Source organism: Apaloderma vittatum, unplaced genomic scaffold (genome assembly GCF_000703405.1).
Source record: "Apaloderma vittatum isolate BGI_N311 unplaced genomic scaffold, ASM70340v1 scaffold3722, whole genome shotgun sequence".
Classification (NCBI taxonomy): Eukaryota; Metazoa; Chordata; class Aves; order Trogoniformes; family Trogonidae; genus Apaloderma; species Apaloderma vittatum.
This window is the reverse complement of record NW_009704016.1, coordinates 47,410-71,151: the sequence shown is the minus strand read 5'-3', so window position 1 is coordinate 71,151 and position 23,742 is coordinate 47,410. Positions and strand designations below refer to the sequence as shown.

General features: G+C 37.6%; 1 protein-coding gene across 1 annotated transcript in view; it reads right to left on the bottom strand.

Annotated features, from left to right (window-relative positions):
* Positions 1–404: 404 nt before the first annotated feature.
* The window catches only part of TPO (thyroid peroxidase), a gene marked incomplete at its 5' end in the record, with an annotated part of 32,880 nt that continues 9,542 nt past the window's right edge, over positions 405–23,742 (bottom strand). The window contains 7 exons of the mRNA XM_009864866.1: positions 405–565; positions 3,820–3,990; positions 4,502–4,710; positions 9,313–9,550; positions 11,007–11,177; positions 12,755–13,013; positions 18,435–18,950. Of these exons, the coding sequence (XP_009863168.1) occupies positions 405–565; positions 3,820–3,990; positions 4,502–4,710; positions 9,313–9,550; positions 11,007–11,177; positions 12,755–13,013; positions 18,435–18,950 (1,725 nt within the window). The remainder of the gene's footprint in view (positions 566–3,819; positions 3,991–4,501; positions 4,711–9,312; positions 9,551–11,006; positions 11,178–12,754; positions 13,014–18,434; positions 18,951–23,742) is intronic.

The following is a 23,742-nucleotide window of genomic DNA, read 5'->3' as shown; positions in this document are numbered from 1 at the left end:
CTTAAAACACAGTACAGCTTCCATGCATGCTGAAAAGCTAAAAATCATGGAAATGCATAATTTATGCTTCCTTTAAAAGGGTTAAGAGTTTTAGAGTGTAGTCTATGGAATGTAGTTAAGATTCAGATGTTGAGTTTAGATACTAACTAGGAAAAACTGAGACAGATTTGATCCCTCCTTCATATGCATTGTCAGGAAACAACTAGTGGTTTAGATACGGTAGGAATGGAAAATGAAACGCTTACTTCTGTGTCTGTATTATTTATACACCTTCATTTATTTTACAGAATCTGCCTGTATTTTTATGCCCATGACTGTTTAGAGGTTTTATACATGTTAACAGCTCTTCATTAAATCTCAATTTTATGATTTTTACAGCATTGTGAAACAGAAACAAAGAAGTTTTAGTGGACAGTAGGTTCACAAGCACTACCAACGCATGTTCTTCCATCTTCTGCCAGGTTGTAAGAATCAGCAGGGAGACATTTGTAGCTGCCTTTGGTGTTAATGCATTTAGCAGATGGAGAGCATGGTGGATTAATTTTATTTTCACATTCATTGATGTCTGCAAAATGAATACACAGTGATCAATAATTGTTACCAATTACAGAGTGGGGTTACTACCTTCTCACACACACCTTCTACAAGTATTCATAAATGAAAAGTATTGTGCACTTTCAATGACACATAGATACTGCCAAAGATCTTCATTGTTACTGTTCAAAGCAGAAAGTCGGGTTTGTTTGTTTTTTGTTTTGTTGTGAGGTATTCTGTTACTGTTTTTAAGCTGAAAATGATGAAAAAAAAAGGTTGTTTTGGTAATCGGCAATAGGGTGAATATTCAAAAATGCAAACTGTGAACTTGAGAGCTCTCTTTGCACATGCTTATGTCCTAAGACTTGGAATTCCTCGATGAACTTGGTCTGCAGAGACAGTGAAAATAATTACACTGACACAGTCTATACATTTCTAGGAAGGATTTTGAGGAGCCAAGGATTCAGTTTAGCTTTAGTTACAAAATTTTTAACTGTAAATTGTGTTATCACTGCAAAGGTGGTTGTTTCTAGATGCTATATGAATTCTGTGAAATCACAATATCCTGAAAGAATTACGAGCAGATGAACAATTATCTATTGGAAAATGTACATAAACATATTGCTCCTGAGGCTATTCAAGACATTTCACTCTCACATTCTGATTATGCGGTGAAATGGGAGACAGTGTGGAATGCAGGAATAGAAATACTCAGTGGGGCAAGAACAGAGGCTTTTCCATGTTTCTGCATCTTTGTAATATTGACTTGCAGAACTGGATTCAGTTGCCTAAAATAAGTGCCCAACATTGTTTTAGATAGTTTCCCATTGGTCCTGTATAATATTTTCCAGCTTGCTCAATATCTCTGATCCATGGTCCTGGGAAGCACTGCAAGAAACTAGCTGAGACTTCAGTGTCTTCTCTTTTTGGTTATATTCCTTTCTTTTTCTTCCCTACCACAATATTTGATCTGCTGCTTCAGGCTAAGTAGCACTTTTGGATCAGGATTAGAAACTGATCCTGTAGGAATCATTTAGTGACTTAGTTTAGCATTGTCATTCAGACCACTTGGGGAATTCTCTCATTGGAAATAGGATCAAGCCTGATCCTCTCTTAAATTTTAAAACAAAGCAGTAGCTGTGTCCAAAGCCAGCCATCAAGTGAAACAGTCAAAAGACTAATCATGCAAGGAATAATCCTAAACTTTAGAACCCTTAAGAAATGCTAACTCTCATAATACATGTCTGAAGCAGGGAAATATTCTGTTACTCAGGATGAAGGTTCCTGAATAAGTGTTACTCCTTTCAAGACTACATTTTGGGTTAACTCCCACTGGCTTTGGCATTGCCTGAGAAGGAAAACGTGCACAGGCTTTGCCTGCGCTGTGATTCAAATATGCTATTTCAGCTTTTGTAGATCCATAGTCATGCTGTCTGTTCACTAGCTAACTCTTTTTTCCATCACTAAATAATGCAGGTCAGATCTCACCAGCCTACCCTACTACTCAAAGAGAGCAGTACTTTATTAAAGCAATATAAACAGAGTTATCTATCAAGAGTAAGATAGATAACAATATAAAGGAAGGTAGCATAGTAATATAAAGGAAGGTAGCATAGTAATATAAAGGAAGGTAGCATAGTCTGGCACTGAATGACTTCCTGAATCAATAGAAATGATTTCTGTCAAAGCCAAAGTTAGTAAGCAGGAATTAACAGCTCTCAGATTCCTCTGCTTTTGCCAGCAGGCCATTCTGTCTTTTCCAGAGCAGTATATAATTTTGAAACCATCTGCAGAAATGTTGAGCTCTATCCTCCTCATTATATTGCTTGACTTATTCCTAATTTGCTGAACATTTAGAAGAATGGCAACACATTGCACAGACATGCATGGAACAAAGTGCTTTCCACTGTAAAACTGAAGTAACATCTGCATAAGTGGGTTTTGATGATTTTCTTTTAATAAAGGCCTTGCTTAATATATGCAGCAGCTTGTTTTTCTATAGCAGATATACAGTCTTTCGTCTACGTTACTGAACATATAAAAAGAAAGTAGGACGAGGAATGATTCATTCATATAACTTATTTATTCATTTTGCTGCCAGAACATTAATCCATTGAAAATATTTTATTATAATTCATTTAACAGCTTTATTTCTTTATATGGTATTTATGTGGGTGGAATTCAGCGGATAAATAGGATTTGAATAAAGGAAAGAGTTGAAAAATTCATTTGAGTTTTTCCATACCAGGTATACAATTAGAATGAATAGCTCTCTATTCTGCTGTCATAGAAATACAGATAAACAGACTGTATTGAGGATCAGCTGCAGCACTTGCGTTCAAATTAATTTACTGCCATCCATAATATATTCCTAAATATGGCCTTTTCAGGTTTCATTTTGCCTCATATTCTCATAAAGCTGAATATTCTAGGTATATGTGTATATGTATATGTATATGTATAAATATATACATACACACACCCCCCATTATAAATATGCACAGTTGTGATGTGAACAGAGAGAGCTCATCCTTCATAGCTGCAAAGAATGAAATACCTGCCACATTCTCTCTCTTCCTAGCCTATTCTATTCAACAGTAAAAAAAAGGCAAAATTAAAAGAGGATATAAAAGAACAATTAAAATAACAGAATAATATTCCTCTGAAAATGTGCATGAAATGTCAAAATACAGTTTCTTTTTATTGATTTTTCATCTGCTATACTTTTTTATCCGCAGAAGTAATTGATGTCTGGCAAGCGTTTGCACAGTTATTTGAGAAAGGGAGGTTGGAGCTGAAGGGATAGCTAAGCTGCTTAATTTTACTTATTTGCTTCATAGTATTTTTTTCTTTGTCACTTTTGCTCAGCTTGTTAGAATGATGTGGAATGACTGATGTTGAGCTCACTTTGTGTCTAGAGAATCCATTGCAACAATGCTGAGAAGATGACAACACTGTCTTGCTGTCATGTTGAATGTAGAAAGAAGCAATGTATAATTTTGATTTGCCAGGTTTGTTTTTTTTTATTCTTAATCATTGTTAATAGAGTATTTTTTAGCTCCATTAGGTAACTTTTAGTGACATTATCCTATCATCAACTTGATTGTTGGATCAGGATGGGTAGAGATTGAGATAGAAATTCTGGATCAGGGAGAGTTCTCTCATTATGGTATTGTACCTATAAACCAATAAAGTTGACTGCGAGAGAGCATAAAAAGGAGTTCATTTATGATGAGCTGTGCTGGACTTTAAATTTTAGAAAATTCGGAAACAAAAAATAGGTACCTATACAAACAGGAGCCTCAGAGTTCCATCCTTCACTTGTGCAGGCTATTTGCGCTTGTCCTTGTAATTGAAATCCATATTGACATGAATAAATCACTGTAGATTTTCCAAATTCTGAACAGTACACAAAATCACCATTTTCCACACTCTTTGGTGTTCCACATATTTCCTCTACAAATAAAAAGACTGTATTATGAGCTTTAAGAAATTACCACCTTACCCTCACGAACGGACGTTATTTTCCATTACTGCTATAAATTCACTTTTCGGTGAAATTATTCACATATTTTAAGGTGATCAGGAATTTAATTCTTCATTTCTGGACAAGAATTTGTACAGAATGCCTCAGGTTTGGCTTATAAATCTTGTGAAATTAGCATTATCTTCTAATAGTCTGTTCTGCAGAGTTCTTAGCATTTTCTGTCTGTCCAAGAAATCCTGCCCCAATTGTCATAATGTCTGGATATTTCATAACGTATTCATGGTATCAGAGAGAATTTGGTAAACACTATCTTTTTTACAAAGGAAGCTGAGAATAAAAGAAAGACCTAGATCCCATTCCTAAAAGGCAGAAATAGTAAAGATCTGCATGAGACCAGTAAATAAAGACCTGCTACAATTAAGGTCAGTGCTCTAACTGCTGATTACTCCTGTCAGAAAAAAACAGTAATTACCAGATTACCTTCTTGATAGAGTTCTCGCCAAGCTTCTAAATTCATCCCAGGTATGTCGTCACAAGGTTTAAAATCCTGTGGAAACTTTCCAAGCTGAAAGGCGTCTGCTGGCAGATCAGAAATTCCTGTATTGTCACAAATCACTCGGGACAATGAGTGTTTTTGGAGTTCCTGCTTTTGAGCATCTGTAAAAACATTATCATTTTCCCACCAAAATCTGGAAAGAACAATAGAAACATTTTGAAAGATCAAATTCAAGGAGCTGCTCATAGAACCCTATGTAAAAGACAAAAAAAAAGAATTACAGCAAAATGTAGGTGGATGCAACAATAAAAGCAAATATGTCATGAGTATGTAAGTCTTCAGACTTACATACTCATGAAAAGGCTACTGCAAGTCTGACAAATTACTCAACTCAGATGATGTGTTAAAGTCAATCGGTTAAAATTATTAATTTTCCACATTCGCAGAACTACTTTTCATTGATGCTACAGGGCCAAAAAAGAAAAAAAAAGTAAAAATCCTGAGATAAAACTTGGAACTAATTTGTCTGAACTGCATGTTTAATTTTATGCACACCAACATTGACTGTGCACTCATAAATTCTTTTAAGCACAATTTACAAGACAATCACATGAGTAACAATAATAGATTTCCCCATACCATAGCTTTTGAAATCTGCTTGCCATTAATGAATGGTTGTTATGAAAACAGGTATTGCTGAATGCTCCTCCATTTAATATGGAGTTCTTTGCTGAGAAAGTTGTAGATATACAGGCCAATTATACTATAAAATTGTATGAGTAATTGTGCTTTTGACCATACAAAGGGTAAGCTAATAGAAGTGGCTGGAGCAGAGACGAGCTGCTTTCTCCATTCCGTCAGATCAGGAGTGTAATGTCAGAACAGAATCATAGAATGGTTTGGCTTGGAAGGAACCTTTAAACATCATCTAGTCCAAGCCCCCTGCACTGAGCAGGGACATCAACTAGATCAGGTTGCTCAGGACTCTCTCCAACCTAACCTTGAATGTTTCCAGGGATGGGGCTTCTACCACCTCTCTGGGCAACCTGTTCTGATGTTTTACCACTCTCACTATAAAGACTTTCTTCCTTATATGAAGTCTAAATCTACTCTCTTTTAGTTTAAAACCATTACCCCTTGTCATATCTCAACATCGTCCTATTGCTACACTTCCTGATACTAGAAGCCCCCTTCAGGTACTGGAAAGTCACTTTAAGGTCTCCCCAGAGCATTCTCTTCTCCAGGCTGAATAGCTTCAACTCTCCCAGACTTTGCTCATAGGAGAGGTGTTACAATTCTCTGATCATTTTTGTGTCCCTCCTCTTAACCCACTCCAACAGGTCCAACCAGTTGATGCTATAAAGTTGTATCTATAAAATTATATTCATATATATAAAATATATACATATGTGTGCATATACACATACATACATGCTTAAAGATAAAAAGGGAAAGAAAACACTGAGCAAAAAAAAAGACAAAAATTGTGAATGTAAAGACGTGTCATGAATGGTAAAAAGTATTTTTGGAATGCTTGATAACACATCTTCATTAATACATTAAATGGTGTCAAGCACTGCTAAACCACTATGATAGTTCCCTGTGGTACTCAGGCCAATTAGGATTTTCCCAGATGCTGAGCAAGATTCGTGGTAACATGTCCTAGGACCCTTAGCAGTAGAGTATGGATATGATCACACCATACAAATTGACCTCAGGTTTAGCATGGGACTTGGGCATCACTAATATGGGAGAATAAGGCTGGGATTTCTAGAAAATTCTGTGGTTTTTGCATTTACTTTTTTTCTGGTCAGAAAGGAACAGCAATATGGACTGTGGACCCTGTGCAAACCTGGCATGTGTGCAGCATGTTAGAAAGATGTAGGAAACTACAGACCTCATAGAATCATCGGGACTGACCTCATAGAATCATGGAATCATAGAACGGCTTGAGTTGGAAGGGACCTTAAAATTCATCTAGTTCCAAACCCCTGCCATGGGCAAGGACACCTCCCACTAGATGAGGATGCTCAAAGTCTCAGAACCTGTTGGAAAGCAGCTCTGAGGAAAAAGACCTGGGAGTCCTGGTGGACAAGCGGATGATCATGAACTAGCAATGTGCCCTTGTGGACAAGAAGGCCAGTGGCATCCTGAGGTGCATCAAGAAGACTGTGGCCAGCAGGTCGAGGGAGGTTATCCTCCCCCTCTACTCTGCTCTGGTGAGGCTGCATCTGGAGCGCTGTTCTGTGCTCCCTGGTTCAAGGATAGGGAACTGCTGAAGAGGGTACAGAAAAGGTCTGTGAAGATGATTAGGGGGCTGGAAGAATGGCTGAGACTGGGGACTTTTTAGTGTGGAGAAGACTGAGGGGAGATCTTATCGATGCCTATAAATACTTGAAGGGTGGGTGTCAGGAGGACAGGGCTAGTCTTTTTTCAGTGGTGCCCAGTGACAGGCCAAGGGGTAATGAGCACAAATTTGAACACTGGAAGTTCCGTCATAGGAATTTCTTTACTTTGAGAGTGGCAGAGCACTGTCACAGGCTGCCCAGAGAGATTGCGGAGTCTCCATCTCTGGAGACATTCAAAATTTGGCTGGACACCATGCTGTGCAGCTTGCTCTAGAAGAAACTGCTCTGGCAGGTGGGTTGGACTAGATGATCTCCAGAGATTCTTTGCAGCCACTGCCGTTCTGTGATTCTGTGAAAACTCACTGACCATTCTCAGACCTCTTTCCATAACCAAAGCTATCAAAGGCTTTGCTCCACGCAAGTATCCTGCACCTCTCATTTTCCCTTCTGTGTATGTTAAAACCTATTCTACTTCTATCATGAAATACATTTATCTACAATGCTGAGAAGGCTTGAACAGAAAAAATGTTTTTTAATCTACCCAGCAGGTAAGTGTTTACTCTAACAAAGGTTGTTCTAATCAACCTCATCAGGTGACCAAAATTTTGCAGGTGAATTTTACATGGTCAGAGTAAAAAATGAAAGAAAAAAAACCTTAAGCCCTCCCGATGAAAAGAATCACAAAGTCAGCTTCAGAATTTTTGCCCACCTATTGCAAATCCTGAAATCACAAAAAAATCAGAGTAGGAAGAGAAGCAAAAAAGCAATTTCTTTGAGGTGATTTGGCTAAGGTGAAGACAATGCTTGAATTTAGTACATTGGAAAAAGGAACCCCGTTTGGTTTTGCCAGATTACTGACAAAATAGTTTAAGTATGGAGTTCAGTCAGTCAAAAATTCCACTTTGTCCCAACTTCTGAATTTAAATGAATATGTTAGAAGAGATATTTTGAAATCCCTACCTACTGACATGTCAATTAGGGTATCTAGTAAGCATGTAGTGTTACTGGTGCAGATGTAGATAATATCCAGTACTCTGTCTAACAAGGCAATGCAATGAATGTTAGATTTCTCCTTTCTTGTACTTACTGTGTGACAAGTTCTAACACATTTCTAACTTCTCTTCATTTAGTATTAATGACAGAATACTTTTTCACATGGCAGTTAGCTGACACAAACTTTGTGGAGAAACCTGGGCAATTCTTCATTGCTAGAACCTTCTTTTTCTCAATTTGGAGATAACATGTTATGCTTGTTTAATTAATGCTAGTAGTGTCATAAGAGACTGAATAATAAGTAGTATTGTAAGGCTCTGAATAATGGAAACCAGGCTGGAAAGACCTCAATAGATTATCCTTCTCCAGAGAGGGTCAAGTATGCCTGTACATTTCAGAGGACTTTGAACCACATTTTTGACACAGCTGAGTGGAACGTTTGTTGTCTATACAGTTTGTGCTAATAAGATACCACCTTTATGATTAACATTACTTTATCCTGTGAGCTAATTAATTAACATTTTTTAAAGTTCAGATTTAAATTCTGCCTTGGATGCTGCTTATTTACATAATAGTTTCTTTCCACAACAGTGACTTATGAGAGGAGCTTAAAGGTGAGAGTAAGGACCAGATGTACATAAAACACCACAGCTAGCATGGTGTGAGCAGTTTAAAATTAGTCTTCTCATGAGATTCAAAATTACTGCCACAAGTACATGAGAGAAATGAAAACAAGGTTGACTTGATAATTGCTTCAAGAGCAGAAGCAAGATATAAACTGCATCTTGCACCCCTTTATGACCCGAAGCTGTGTCTCCCCTGCCTTCCTGATGTGGAGGGTTGTGCTGGCACAAGATCCTGGTCATGGTTGTGCAGGACTGGGAGAAGGAACATCCTATGCTCTGTCCAGTGAGGTAATTCTGGGAGCACTTTGCAGTCCCAGTTCACATAAAACCAGGTACATGGTGTTTTTATTATCACCTCTAGGAACCCTGAATTACAGCCTTTCCTTTCTGATTTTACTGTGGTTGCCATGGAAAATGTCAAGGTTCTTCCAGTTCCTGAGCCCAGCGCAGCCCTAAGGGACAGGACAGCTAAAACCTGCACAGTGCTACATCCATGCACACAGAAATTAGCTGCCCCTGCCACAATTAACTGCTGGTGGCACCTTGCATTTCCACCAGGAATGCAAAATTGGGCATCTAAGCACCACAGAAACAATCTCCATGTCTTCTGGAATTGAGGCTGTATACAAACCATAGAAGAATAAGCCAAAAATCACCCAACACAACTGAAGGAGTTAAGATAAAAATGTGGAAGTGGCAGGGAATAATTTGTTTAAAACACATTTAAGTGCCTTGTGGTTTTATACTCTGGGAATGCCATTATATATGTAAAATCTTCGTTGCTTCTGATTTTTTACACATATTATTCAACAGCATATACAAACTCACCGGTCACCATCCCTTAGTGCTTTCATTTGCTTCCCAATTATGCATGCAAACAGGGGACCAGTTCTAGCCCCTGGAAGGAAATCTTCTACCAGACCACCAAGCCAAACATCAATATTGCTAGGATTATGGTACAATTCCATGATTTTTTCAGTGACATTGTGATTGGTTATTACAGTATTCAGGTCACTGTGAGTTTCCAGTTTGGGTAAGCCACAGAATTCTCGCCAGTCATTATAACCTGCAAATATGATGTTTAAAAAGGAAGGTTAGACTTGACTGTTATGCATGATATATGAAATTAATAAATTTATAAGCACTGGATTCTGACAACCTTAATTATAATCATAGACAGTTACGTCTAAAAATAAGCCCAGTATTATTGCTTAAGTTGATCAGGGAAATGATGGCAGAGTTTGAAACTACAGGATATGAAATTGCCACATAATTTTCATAAAGGAAAACAAAGATTTAAAACAATTTTTACATATTCAAGCAAAGTAAACATGATAATAGGAGCATGCACTGTGTTGTGAGATTTCCAGACTAGGAATACAGGAGTTAGGTGAAGAGTGAGCAAGAAGTAACCCCAATGAAGTTAGTAAATAAAGCACATTTCTGAGGAGAGACTCCTACGGCACATGTCCAGCTTTCAGGAAAGTAGATTTCTTTTACATCATTGAAATTAAACTCCTCTACCTCCCAAGTGAACTTTAACTTCTGATCTAGGAGATCAGACCTCCATTTCTATGCTTGGGTAGCTGAGAGCCTTAAACTCCAAGCCAGAGTGAGATTTCATTTCTACTGTCCAGGGCCAATGGCTTGTATATTCCTAACTGTGGAGTTGCACAGGAGAAATGGAGAAGATTGTCACTCACGGACATAATGTCATTTGACAATCAGTCAGTCCCACCTCCATGGGCAGGACAGAAGGAAGGACGTCTTTTTTCCTTAGCCATGCAGACAAGCGATCTGATCAGAGAGGGGGGCAGGGCACAGTTTTAGAAACCAGAAATAACTGTCTGCCATGCTTAGGCTTGTTTCCTCCTCTCTCAGAAGCTGTGGCATGCTTGTAAGAGGTTTTTACACAGAACTGGGAACCTACTATATTTTTTTAATATCTGATGCAATCAAATCGAACTAAGCTCTAACAGTCTTCCTCTAAGCCGGTACACCCAAGGCCTGATGGGCTAATGCTCCTTGACTGTTAGTTCAGTCTTACCCTGGGCTAACTGGAGTAAGAGATCTTGTGCAAAAAGCAGGCACAAATGTGTAATAATTCAGAAAAGGAGATGTACAACTAACTAAGCCATCTGCACCACTCCTGGAGATATCTCAACACCTTCTATGGTAGGCAGAGCCAATGAGGCTGTGGCAAACAGCTGCTGCAGGCAGAAACCCCACTCCTCTGGTGCTGGTTCCATCAAGAATAAGCTTCATGCTGAGCATACCCAGATCCATTCACTAGTACTGTCTGTCTAGATTCCAGACTTAATGGATAATTTTACTTTGAAATGCGGTTGAATATATTGTTTGCATAAAACTTAAAAGTATTAGCAACATAAGTTTCAAAAGAGACACAAGTTACTTTTCTGATTACTAAAGCTATTATTTTAAAAACTTACAATTACATCCCAGATATAAACAGTTATAGTTCAGTTCCCAGTTGGAAGAAAATTCTAGAAAAAACAATAGACCTGGGAGTCCATGATCACGTCCACGCTGTAGATTTAGTGATGCTAAATCAAGTGAACCATTATTGGACAACACAAACAGTTTTTCTGTTAACTCCTCATTCAGCAGTTCATCTTGCACTTGCAGTTTTGCTGGATGTGCTAGAAGACCCCTTAATAAAGGATCCAGGCCTCCTTTATACACAAAAATAATATAATATTACAACATGTAATGTTTTTTAAACATTGGCCACATAGACTTTTACATTCAAATGCATGCAAAAAATCTCCTTCATGTTGAAGTAGAAGTAATATTGTCATGAAAAAGTTCCATCTTCTTCAGCTAAAAGAAAATTTGCAACCTGATAATCATAAAATCACATAGAATCATAAAATAGCCTAGGCTGGAAGGGACATTAGAGATCATTTAATCCAACCGCCCTGTCATGGGCAGGGACGCCTCTCAACTAGATGAGGCAACTCATGGGGACCGAACGGGGATCGAACCCTTGACCTCTGTGTTATCAACACCATGCTTTAACCGACTGAGCTGAACAGCCCCTGACATAACACAGGTATCTACAAAAAAAGATATCAAATATCTTCTTAATTAATAATCAATCACCAGTCCATTGTCAACCTATCAGACTGATTTAATCTGGAGAATAACTTTTGTCTGATTCAGACAACTACTGAACTCAGATTAATTATTCCAGTGCATGTTAACACTCTGGAACTTAATCTAAAACTTAAATCAGTAAGGCAATTAAATAAATGTTCCTATTACTAATTCAAGTTAGGTAAGTTTGAAAAAACTTACAATATTTTGGAAAAAAACCCAAATGGTTTAAATAGAATCATAGGATGTGTTGGGCTGGAAGGGACCTTTAAAGGTCATCTAGTCCAATCCCCCTGCAGTGAGCAAGGACAGAGAACATAGAATCATAGAACATTTTTGGCTGAAAGAGACCTTCAAGATCATCGAGTCCAATTGTTTCCTAGCCCTATCAACACAAACAAACCATGTCCCTCAACGAAATATCTTCCCATCTCTTAAACACCTTCAGGGACGGTGACTCAACCACCTCCCGGGGCAGCCTGTTCCAATGGTTGACAACCCTCTCAGTAAAGAAATTCTTCCTAGTATCGAACTTGAACCTCCCTTGGTGCAACTTAAAGCCATTTCCTGTTGTCCTATCCTTCACCACTAGGGAGAATAGACCAACCCCCACCTTGCTACAACCTCCTTTCAGGTAGTTGTAGAGAGCAACAAGGTCTCCCCTCAATCTCCTCTTCTCCAAGCTAAACAGTGCCAGATCCGTCAGGTGTTCCGCATATGAGATGTGCTCCAAATCCTTTAGTAGCTTGGTAGGCCGCCTCTGTACCCTCTCAAGCACCTTGATGTTCCTCTTGTAGTGAGGGACACACATCTTTAACTAGATCAGGCTGCTCAGAATCCCATCAAGTCTGACTTTGAATGTCTTCAGGGATGGAGCTTCCACCACCTCTCTGTGCAACCATATTCCAGTGTTTCACCATCCTCATTGTAAAGAACTTTTTTCTAACATCTAATTTAAATCTACCCTCCTCTAGTTTAAAATCATTTTCTCTCATCCTGTTGCTACACACCCTTGAGGCCCTGTAGGCCCCCTTCACGTACTGGAAAGAAAGTCCCAAAAATCAGTTGAGGACTAAAGAAAATACTTTGCGAGTATTAAAAACTCCAGTTTTTTTAAAAATAAAAAAAAAGTCTACAAAAAAAAAAGCCATACCTTCTTTAATAAGCCTCCAAGGACTAAAGAAAACTTCATGTAAATGAAGATTAGGGAGTTCTGGATCATTTAAATACTGCTCATTCAGTCGCCTTACTATTGGTTGAATTGTTGCATGACCAAAACGAAAAGCAGCTGTTGAAAATACATTAGAAACTGTAGGATTTATTGTGGGATCGTAACCTGTATAAAGGCCAATATACAGATTAAAAGCATCTTGACCAATGATTTTTGGAATGTAATCTCTTAAAGTAATAATCTGAAAGAAAAGAAAAAGAAACATAATTCAACACTTTTATAAACTAATAGTAATGATTCCCAGGTGCTAAATGCCTTTTTCATCACTCATCTATGCCCAAGCATTTGGCATGACTGAGAACATTATTAGCTGATAAATAATATCGTATTTTGGCAGTAAGGAGACAAATGACCAGAGAATCAGCAGTACGGCTCAGTACAGTGCAATAGTCAGGCCCCTGCTAGTTTCTACCATAAGTGCTCAGACGAAGGCTCCTAAGCAGACATTACCACTGCTCCTCACTTACAATCCACAGGAGTGATCCAGCTCATGGGAGGTATGCTGAGATTTAAAGCCTTGATTGTGATGGTGAAAATTATAATGCCCTTAAAATCGCAATGAAAGCATGAATTGCTATGACATCTTTCAAAAAAGGTTGTTGATATGAACAGATTGTACTTTCAGACATATATTTGTGACACAAATCCATGTTACTAAATATTCAAGTGACCAAGCTTTAAAATACTAGTGCCCAGAATCCCTTAGTAGGCATTTTATGCTAAACACAAGCCAACTTATGGACTCCTAGAAAATACCCTGGAAAAATAAAAATGCTGATAAACACCTTCTGTCAATGCTTTTATAGTGTAGTAGTATTACAGTTGCATGGAAAAAGTATAGGAGTAACCATGACTCTCCCCCAAAAAGGGGGGGGTGGGAATGATCTAATGTACCAAACATGAAAATGAAAGTGCATTATAGGCTAGAGATTATGCTGAACTCAATAAAGCATAATGGGATGAATATGAAACATAAGGAACTCAATGAAGTACCTTATATATTCAAAATAATATGCAAGAAAATATATAGACAAATGTACTTTGTGCTTGATACAGTGCATATTGCAGAGCTAGTTGGCATAAAATGACCTTATTAAAAACTTGTGTCTTTAATTTAGGCACAGCATGGAGACAAGCAAAACTTGCCAAAATTTGCTCACTTTTCTCAGAAGGCAGAGGTAACAACCTCTTTGTTTTCAGATTAGGTCATCCAGTGAACAAAATATTTGAAAGATGATAGGTTAGAATCTCTTTTTTTACAACTCCTTTAACACAACAAATGAAAAAATTGTTAGAAATTAATATTGACAATGTCATTTGAGAACTTGAGCTTTTGCTACATTCACAAAGGTTTTGTAAGACAACAGGTCTTTCTAATTTTGAATTTAGAGTTAGTTTTTACAAGCAAAGCTTTTAAATAGGACTCGGTTAGCTGTAGCCACAAGGATCCTGATATCACTGTAATTTTTTGGCTCATTGTAAATGAAATCCCAAGCCAAGCTGCCTTTCAATTCAGATTTTTCATTTACCTCAGAGGCAACATTTTAATTTCTTGTTTCCTTGGTGGATGAAGAAGGGTTGCCACTTCAAGACACGAAAATTAAAAGGCTGAGGGTAAACAGAGGTCTTATGCCCACTTTAAGCTAGGAGAGGCATCTGTTTGATGGAAACTTTCCATGACTAAATGAGGTTCACAGAATCACAGAATTGTTGAGGCTGGAAAAGACCTCTGAGATCAAGTCCAGCCTATGAGCCAACACCACCTCATGGGCCAGACCACGGCACTAAGTGCCACATCCAGCCTCTCCTTAAACACCTCCAGGGATGGTGACTCCACCACTTCCCCGGGCAGTGCATCCCAGTGCCTGAGCACCCTCTCCATGAGGAAATGCTTCCTGAGATCCAACCTAAACCTCCTCTGAAGCACCTTCAGGCTGTGCCCTCTCCTCCTGTCACTGGTTGCCTGGGAGAAGGTTCCATCAGGTAGAGGTGATTTTTAGACAACAGAGACTAAGAGATTTTTACTAATATAGCAGAAGATAATACTGTCAGAAGGAACCTGAAGTTTGACGGAGAACCATATCAAAAGTAGCATCCAGTATTCTGTGTGATCTCTGAATGTACCTTGCCTATATTTGTCTGTACCCAGCCAAGGAGAGGCTTGCTATGAGCTCTCCTAACTGACACATAAGTCTTACAGAAGGTGTAAACAGCTGACAACACCAAAATTACTTTTGTTAAAATTTTTTTGGATGCATCCCCTTCTCTGAGAGAATGATTTGAAAGGTTTATTTTCTTTAATATTTGGCATAAAGAAGCATAATATTTTCTTTCAATACAGTGTTCCTTCAACAACTGAGATTCTCCCGTGGAAACAAAGGAACATGCTTTTCTAAAAATACGTGAATAAAAATCAGACCTAGAAAGGGACTATATGGAAAAGAAATTGCAAACAAGTAAAATGAACTGCTTTATTGTTTATTACTTGCTTTAAGTCTATTTATGAAAAATAATTTAACTATCAGCTGTTTGCTGAAGTTTATGTGGATAGAACATTCAAGGTACTGGGTAGTCTCAAGTCCTTGTGACATTTATGAGATTAGTGGTGATTCAAGCTCCTCTTAGTATGCATTCAGCACCTCATAGCATCAGCTCCAAGCTCTACAGAAGCCTTATGAAGCAAATAAATTTAATCAATAATGTCAATATTTTTACTGTCTCTGAGCAGTCACTGTTAAAATGGTATAATTTGGTGACAAATGATGATAAAGGGGTACTGTCTTTTAAACAGAAGCTCCTATACTCAGTGTTTAAATTACTTTAGATGTCTGTATGACTAGATAGTAACAAAGCAATTAAGAGTATTTAAATGTTGTTCACTTAGTCACATCAGAGAAAATAAAATTCTGATTTCCTAGGAATTCAGCCAATCATTTAGTAAGTATCCAGACAGAAACAGAATCTGAATGATTACAAGACCATCATAAAACGCTTTGTAGACATTTTACATGAGTTACATGTGCACTGTTTACAGAAAAGTAACTGAATCCTCACCTACAAACACAATAGCAGTCCAAGTGAAACAGGCTGTTAGCATGAAAGGCAACATCCTTCTCATGCAGAAGACAGAATTACAACAGGATTCCCAAGCGTCCTCAGTGACAGTCCTGGGCAGGTTTGCCTCCAGGCTGGATCACTTCCAGCAGAAGATATCAGATATCATTAGATATCTGGAAATATGTTACGTAATTAAGGAATATTTTGGAGTATTTTTGTTCATGTTAGAGGTTATTTCAAGTTAGGTGCAAAAGATCAAAAAGTTCATATTACTTCTCATAAGGTGACTTTCTTTGCCAAAACCCCTCCAGTATTTTCCAAAGTGGATTTGAATGGTGCATAATGGATGGAAAAGGAAAATAAAATAAAATTTAAAAAGACAGGAAGTGACAATATAGAAACTTGTGAACTAACACCAAATGTGCAACTTGTCTTTTCCATTGGTCAGGGGTAACTGCAATGGCCTCACTGAGATAGTGAAGAGCCACTTACTTAAATGAAGATCCTGCACTTGAGGAAGATTGCAGAAACAATAGAGAACACTCAAACACAGTAATGATGTTGGTACAGTTGGTTTGAAGTTGTCACTGCAAATATTAAAAGATTTACAGATGATGCTGAACTCCTAAACTTATATAAAAGGGGGTTGTATAAGAGTTCAATATTTAGCAAAAAATGAACACATTATTACAATCATGTTAATAGTTTGAACTATACTCTTTATAAATATGACTTATGCCAGTGTGCAACATGTGCTCTTTTATAAAATCTATTGTTTATCATTAATAATTTCATAGAGTTTAAGTTCTGAGAGAAGTTATCTACTCATCCAATTTCACAAATAAGTTTCATCCAAGTTAGCCATATTGGACCCAACAATTGTAGTCCAGTTAAAGTACATCAGCCTCCAGGATATCAACAGGCAACTGTTATGTTGGTAACTTTGTCAAGTTTCTATTATTAAACACCTGTCACTAGATATATTTATGGTGCCAAAAAGAGAATCCAGAAGGAAAAGTATGGTTTAGAGATTTCTTTCATTCTCCTTATGATAGAAAGAACAGAAAGCTTTTTGTTCAGTTTCCTATAATTACACACCCATAGGCAAGAATTATGCTTGAATTAAGAATTATGCTCTTCCAAAAAGAGAGAATTTTAGAAATGTGTAGCAACTGAAACAAAATTTTAGAGTGAAAACTTCAAGGTAACTTCCGTCAAAGCTGTCATTAGTGTCCTGGTTATCATACCACATTAATAGAGATGCTCCAATTATCTCTCTGGAATGAATTTCTCTAAACCAGCTAGATAGAACTCAAACACATTTCTAATGAGCCATAGGCAAATCTCATTAGTCTGTGATACTGGCAGAGATAATGAGTAGCCCAAATTCATGCATGATATTGCACAAAGTGTTTTCTTTCAGGCCATAACATTAGCAGCCATAAATCAGAAGTGTATGAATGCGCAGAGGTCTACTCTTGGATTTGCACTTTACATCTAAGTATTAACAATACATACAAGTATTAACAACCATTTTTACCTGTCAATGCCATTATTTTAATGCAAACAGCAGAGGAGCTGACATGGTTAATGTAAAAAAAATATATACTAAAAAAACAATCCAAACTTTTCAAAAAGACTGACTAAATATAATTAAATAAAATATGTTACTTTTCTGGCTTTAAATTCAAATAACAATACGTCAGAGAATGCAGCTGGTTTCTTAAAGGAAATGTTCTGCATTTTATTAGAACAATGAAATTTTCCTCCCTCTTTTCCCAATTTATTTTCAAAACAGTCTCTCTCCTTTTGGTACCAAAATCAAATCTGTTTGTAAAAATTAGAAAGTGTAGGAAAGTCCCCTAGGCTTCAGTTTATTCCGGTCCTGATATTTCTCATCCAGTGTAATTGGAGGAGATGGGGGAGAGAGGAGAAGAGAGAGGAGAGAGGAGAAAAGAAGGAAGGAAATGCTGACTAGAAATAGATTTTCCTATTCTTAGATCTAACATAAACACTCTTACGGAATCTTTTCTTACTTATATCTCCTGTAATCTCCTATAAAGACCATTCCTTGAAGATTTTGCATTAATGCTTCACTGAGAACTTCACAGGCGTTTTTCCACATACAAGTTTTTAATTTATGTAATACATATGAGAAAGAAGGCATTTTGAACACTATGTAAGTACAGAGAGATTACTTCTAATTTGTTCCTTTACCAGAAAGACTACCAAAAAATATATCTGAAAAGGCTTCTTCAGTAGCCAAAGTAGACACTAGAAAAGCTTGCAGAAAAATATAGCAGAGTAGAAACTACCATGAAGTCAGAGTACTGAGGGGTCTGGACAAACTAAGGACAAGGCCATTGCATTCAGGAAAGTGGAAAATGAAACTTTAAATGTGCCAAATTTGAAACAGAGCAGTCGGTTGCAAAGAAAAGGTAACATGATCTCAAAAGCCGCTCACAGAAACTGATTCGAAGTTTTCTAATCGATTCTGTTCTAAGATACTCACTGCAACTCCTACATAAGTAAAGAAGCAGCCAACCTGATGCAGCGCACCGACAATTTTTCGTGCCTCTTGGTAGACAGTCTCAGTGGTCCAGTGGCGGTTGATGTTTCTGAGGGCCCTGGCCAAGCGGTTGTGCTCTCGGAGCCACAAGGTGTGCATAGCTGACAGAGACGTGACCTCGCTGGACCGGCTGTCCCCAGCCATGAAACATTCAATCCTCTCACTTTCCTTTGCATCCAAGTTCTGTGCACAAGGTGATGGGATCTGGTCTGTAAAAGGCAGGTATTCCCGATGGTTATCATAATGTTTCTCATTTACTCTAAGAAGGCCTTCTGTGCTTGTTAAATTCCTCAGTCTGTTTTCAACGGCAGGGGTACTGCCATAGACAGTAGAAGCATCAAGGAAAGAAGTTAAGCCATTGATCTGTTGTCTTGGATTTAGTGCCGATAGATTTCCGAAGAGAATCCCATGATCACCAGTGCCACACGCAGGAGATGAGCGGTAGAAGGGCAGGCAATCCATCCCTGCAGTTAATGTATCACTGGTGGTCACCTGTGTAAAAAAAACCCTGTGTATTTTCTGAGGTGAAGGTAAGAGCTGTGGATGCTGGATTAAGGCTTGGGTAAATATTTCCATCTTCTGTCTCAGTTTTCTGTTGTTCAGACCTCATCTACTGGAGTGACATATTCTAAATCTGTAGAGATTTCTTTTGCTTCAGATTTAAGCAGAGATACTTCAATCATTTTACAGGAAAGACAGAAATAAACCCCAAACCTTTACTGTGTCATAAGAGAAAGCAACCCCTTTTGCATAGACCTATGCCTAAATTAGTCTGGTTTCAAAACCAGAATACATCATGAAATGTATCACAGTGAAGATGTGAACATCTGGTCAAATTATGTTCTACTGAACACCAAGTAAAACCGTAGGTTTGCATGTATACATAAAAATGTAATGAAGAGTTTCAATGTCTGTAGCAGCATGCTGTAAAAGCTTTCTTTCAATACTAATTTTAATCCAGTTTCCTAACTAAAAATAGGCATATACAATTATTCACACTTTCTGCTAGCCCCCCCCAATCCTTCTCCCACATTGTTTTACAGCAATAGGTGTACTAAATTCTGACAACTATTAAATTCTAAGTATCTTTATGAAAAGCAAAAGCTGCATATAGCCTTTGCCAAATGAAAGTCTTCTCCATCCTTTATTGGTTTGACCCACCACATAGTCAAGAGACCAAGTTCAAATGACAATGCGACGGTCAATGATGCAGTCACTGAATCAGCCCGTCGTTCGGCCAGCTATTCCAAATATAGGTAGAGGGCATGAAAGAGACACATGGGAATTATCAAATGAGATCTTGAGGTATAGGCAAGAGTATTAGAAGAGAATACAGCTCGAACCAGAAAGATAGCAGTTTTGCCACAGGAGAGCACTGAAAATGGTATGTGAATGTCTTAACAGATGTGGGCAGGGCAGCAAAAATGTTACAGGAGCAAAGAAAGAGGAAGTGGTTTATTTGCATTGTAGGATATCCAAGAGGAAAGCTCAGACTATCAAGTCTGTTCCAAAGAACAGAGTTCATCACTAAAACAAAAGCTGCTACATTTCAAAATTATTAATATCTCTCTGTGTTATCTAATGAAGATTTGGATTTACAAGCTCTCTTATTCTAAAAAGCATATTATTTTCAAATTCTAACAGCACTGCGTTGTGCACCACAATGAGCCATAACATCCTGTCAGTTCAAAAAGTTTTAAAAATAATAACTCCAATTAAAAATATTATAACTATGATGGAGTATGAGTTTCAGAGAGTTTAAATCTAAGATTTTCTTATCAAATGATCCACATGAAGTAGGTAAAGATAATACTTATAAAAGCTGCTGAAATACCCCAGAAAAGAAACAAAGCTTAAAAAAGCTGACTAAAAGAAATGTTTCATGCAGACACCTGAAATATCCTTCCTTACTGGTATTGTATTTCCTTGTTTCTCATTTTTCTCTTTGGGAGAAAACAGTGAATACTGCAGGTATTAAATTAAAATGATGTAATTTTTTCTTTTATCTTCTAATAGAGTCAGAGAATGGTTTGGGTTGGGAGGGACCTTAAATATCTTCTAGTTCCAAGCCCTCTAGTCACCTCCCAGTAGACCAGGTTGCTCAAAGACCCATCAAACCTGGCCTTGAACACTTCCAGGGAGGAGACATTCACAACTTCTCTGGGCAACCTGTTCCACCGTCTCAGCACCCTCAAAGAAAAGATTTTTTTCCTAATATCTATTCTAAATCCACCCTCTTTCAGTTTAAAACAATTACCCCTTGTTCTATCTCTACACTCCCCCTTTAATTATAGGAAAGCCACTATAAAGTCTCCCTGGAGCCTTCTCTTCTCCAGGCTGAACAGCCCCAGCTCTCCCAGCCTGTCCTCATAGGGGAGGTGCTTCAGCCACCTGACCATCATCATGGCCCTTATCACATCAGTCTGTGAAGATAGAACCGTCATTAAATTGGGGGTAAAACTAACAAGACAACTTTGGAATGGAGTTCAAGAGCTTCATGTAATAACGTCGTTACCTCAGTTATTATACCAAGTAAAATATTCTTACTACTGAGAATTCATGTCAGTAAGGATTGATACCAATAAAGCATTTAAGTTAGGAAAGGGTTTAATTTCTTTTTCAAGTTTTATTTGGTAAAGGTATTCTACAAATATTTCTTCACTACCTAGGTTTTAGCAAATCAAAGTGGGTTATTTTTTGAAGTAAATACATGTTTTTACATTTTTCTTTCTCTCAATGACTGCTGAAATCAGTAATTTCTCTGACTTGTGTTTTCTATTTAGTATTTGTCTCTATTAAGTCTGTTGCTATTAGTGTGGCTTCTTTTCCCTTCAGCTAGTAATGTAAGCAGAAAGCTCATTTGTAGCAATTTGTATCACTACAAATACCTGTGCTTCAGTGCCACCTGCTTCCAGTTATAAGGAAAGCCTAGAAGAATTCAGGTATCACTGGGAGAAGAATGTATGAGATGTCTTTAAGTTGTTAAACAGCAAGACTCACAACAAAACATACCAACAGCAAATTAAGTTCATACTGAATAATCTCTAGTTGACTGCCTCTGCAATTTTGATTCAAACCCTTCTGTGCCCCAGTGGAGAAAAACAGCAGTAAGGAACATTAAGGGGCTTGCAGAACTGCGTAACGCAGTCCTTTCCCTTTTCATAGGGTAAGTAGTGTTAAGCCAGCAGCTGAACTTGCAAATGAGAGGTTCTTTATGTTATTATTCAAATGACATCAGAAATAAAACCAGAATGCTGGAGTGGGTGTAGAATCACTTTTTTTTCCTCCAAAACTGCTGAAGAATACTCATATAATTTTTTCTCTGCCTTGCACAATTTTAAAGGAACAAGACTCACAGAAAAACACTCTTGCCACAATACTTTTCCTAGTATAGCTGCACATTGATGTAAACTCTTATTATATATGCATAGTCAAACATATTTATGGTGAAATTCTTTTATGTGTAGGAAAATGAAAGGCACTAATTGTATCAGTATGCTATAACGTCTAAACTGTTACTTCAGTGAAAGAAAAGTCTTTCTTATTTTGAATTTGCTCTATGAGAAATGACCTTGTAAAAGACTGTTAGACTTAAAAGAAAACCTAGCTTAGGGTCTATGAAAGTTTGACGATAAGGAAAACATGACTGTTTATTTGCAGACATGAAACTCAAGAGTCAATGACTCCATCTAACAATGAGCTGCTACCTCTGAAACACAGAAGAAAAAGGCAGGGGCTCACTTTGCTGGTTTTTCAGCTCACAGAGACTGATCTATTTGTAGCTGAGACAACAGCCTGTCATGTCACATGGCACTTCTTCAAATCACCTCACTTTTCTGTGTCTCTATTTCTTTTCCATCTTTTTGTATCTGAACTGCCTGAAAGATTTTCAGGATTGTATTTTACTACGAGTATGTGTTGTGTCTAACTTACTGTCAGCAATGTAATTAATACAGAATAAAGTTGGTAGCTCTCCTATGAAAGTCTTTCTAATGCCTCATTATGTCTCAGCCCTAATCTGAAATAATCATCTGAGGAATGACAGGTTATCTCCACAACCCTGTTCCATATGTCAGGCTGCTGTAAAAGAAGTGTAAACTAAAGCTAGTGATTTTTTTTTCTTTTTTTTTTTTTTGGCAGTCACATTATGGGACTCTGAAAAGATCCAGGAAGAATGTTCAGGCTCTACCAGAAGCTATGACTCGGTATGAGAATTACTGGTTGAAATTCTATTGCCTTTATTATGAAAATGTCCAGAATAGAAAATCATAATGGTTCTTGCTAACCTATGAATCATTTACCTATACTTGTTATTAATATTAATGCACTACTTCAGCTTTCAGTCCTTCATTGAATTGCACTGACTCAGAACATTTTCCAGACAGCTTCCCTAACGTGCACATTCAGGAGCTTCCTCTCCCTGGTGAAGCCCGCAGAGAGGGTGTGCAGCTGTAAGCAGGTTGTCCTTTTCCGTGAGAGAAATTTCCCTTGGGTGCCGTTCTTTTAGGAACATGAGAGTGCAGACTGTAGCCTCTATGTTTATATTGTTAGATAATATGATATTGATTTCACTGCCTTTGGAAACCAGTCACTGTTTCTTTATATGCAAAATGAACATATAAAACCAACCATGGCAGTTTTCCAAATATTTAATAGGCGAAGATTAGTTTTAATTAAGATTTCAGGAGGAAGATCAATCCCAGGGGGTAATAGCATTTTGTTTCTGTTCCTCTGGTCACACTAAAAACTACAAAGCCCCCCTTCCTTTTTTTTTTTTTTACTACTGTGTTCATTCTTTGCCTTTGATAAAAACAGTCACAAAACGCTATATATATAATAAAAGCCTTCCCTGTGTTATAGATTCTCTCACCAAATGGAAGACAAGCCATCTTTTGACATAGGACTTGATTTGGTTCCCGTTACAGTTAGCCAAATATTTTCCTTCATATTTAATGGAAGTGGAATTAGGCACTTAAGGCAAAAGAAGACTGTGACATAGTTACCAGTTAGGGTTTGCTGGAGGGAAAAGAGTTTTCTATTTTGATAGAATTTATTCCCTGCATTGGCTTCAGGGCATAGAGAACCTGGTCAGTAATCAAGCTGCAACCCTAAGGAAAGTAATTTAGATTGCTCTAGATGGAGATGGGGTCTGTAATGAGCATGGAGTTCTCCTGTAGCATGAGATGGACAGGTTGCACTTGGAGAAAAAAAACATTGGTTTGACTTTGCTACTTAATTTTTTGAGTGAAAGAATGATTATACTTTTAAAATAATCAAGCAGGAA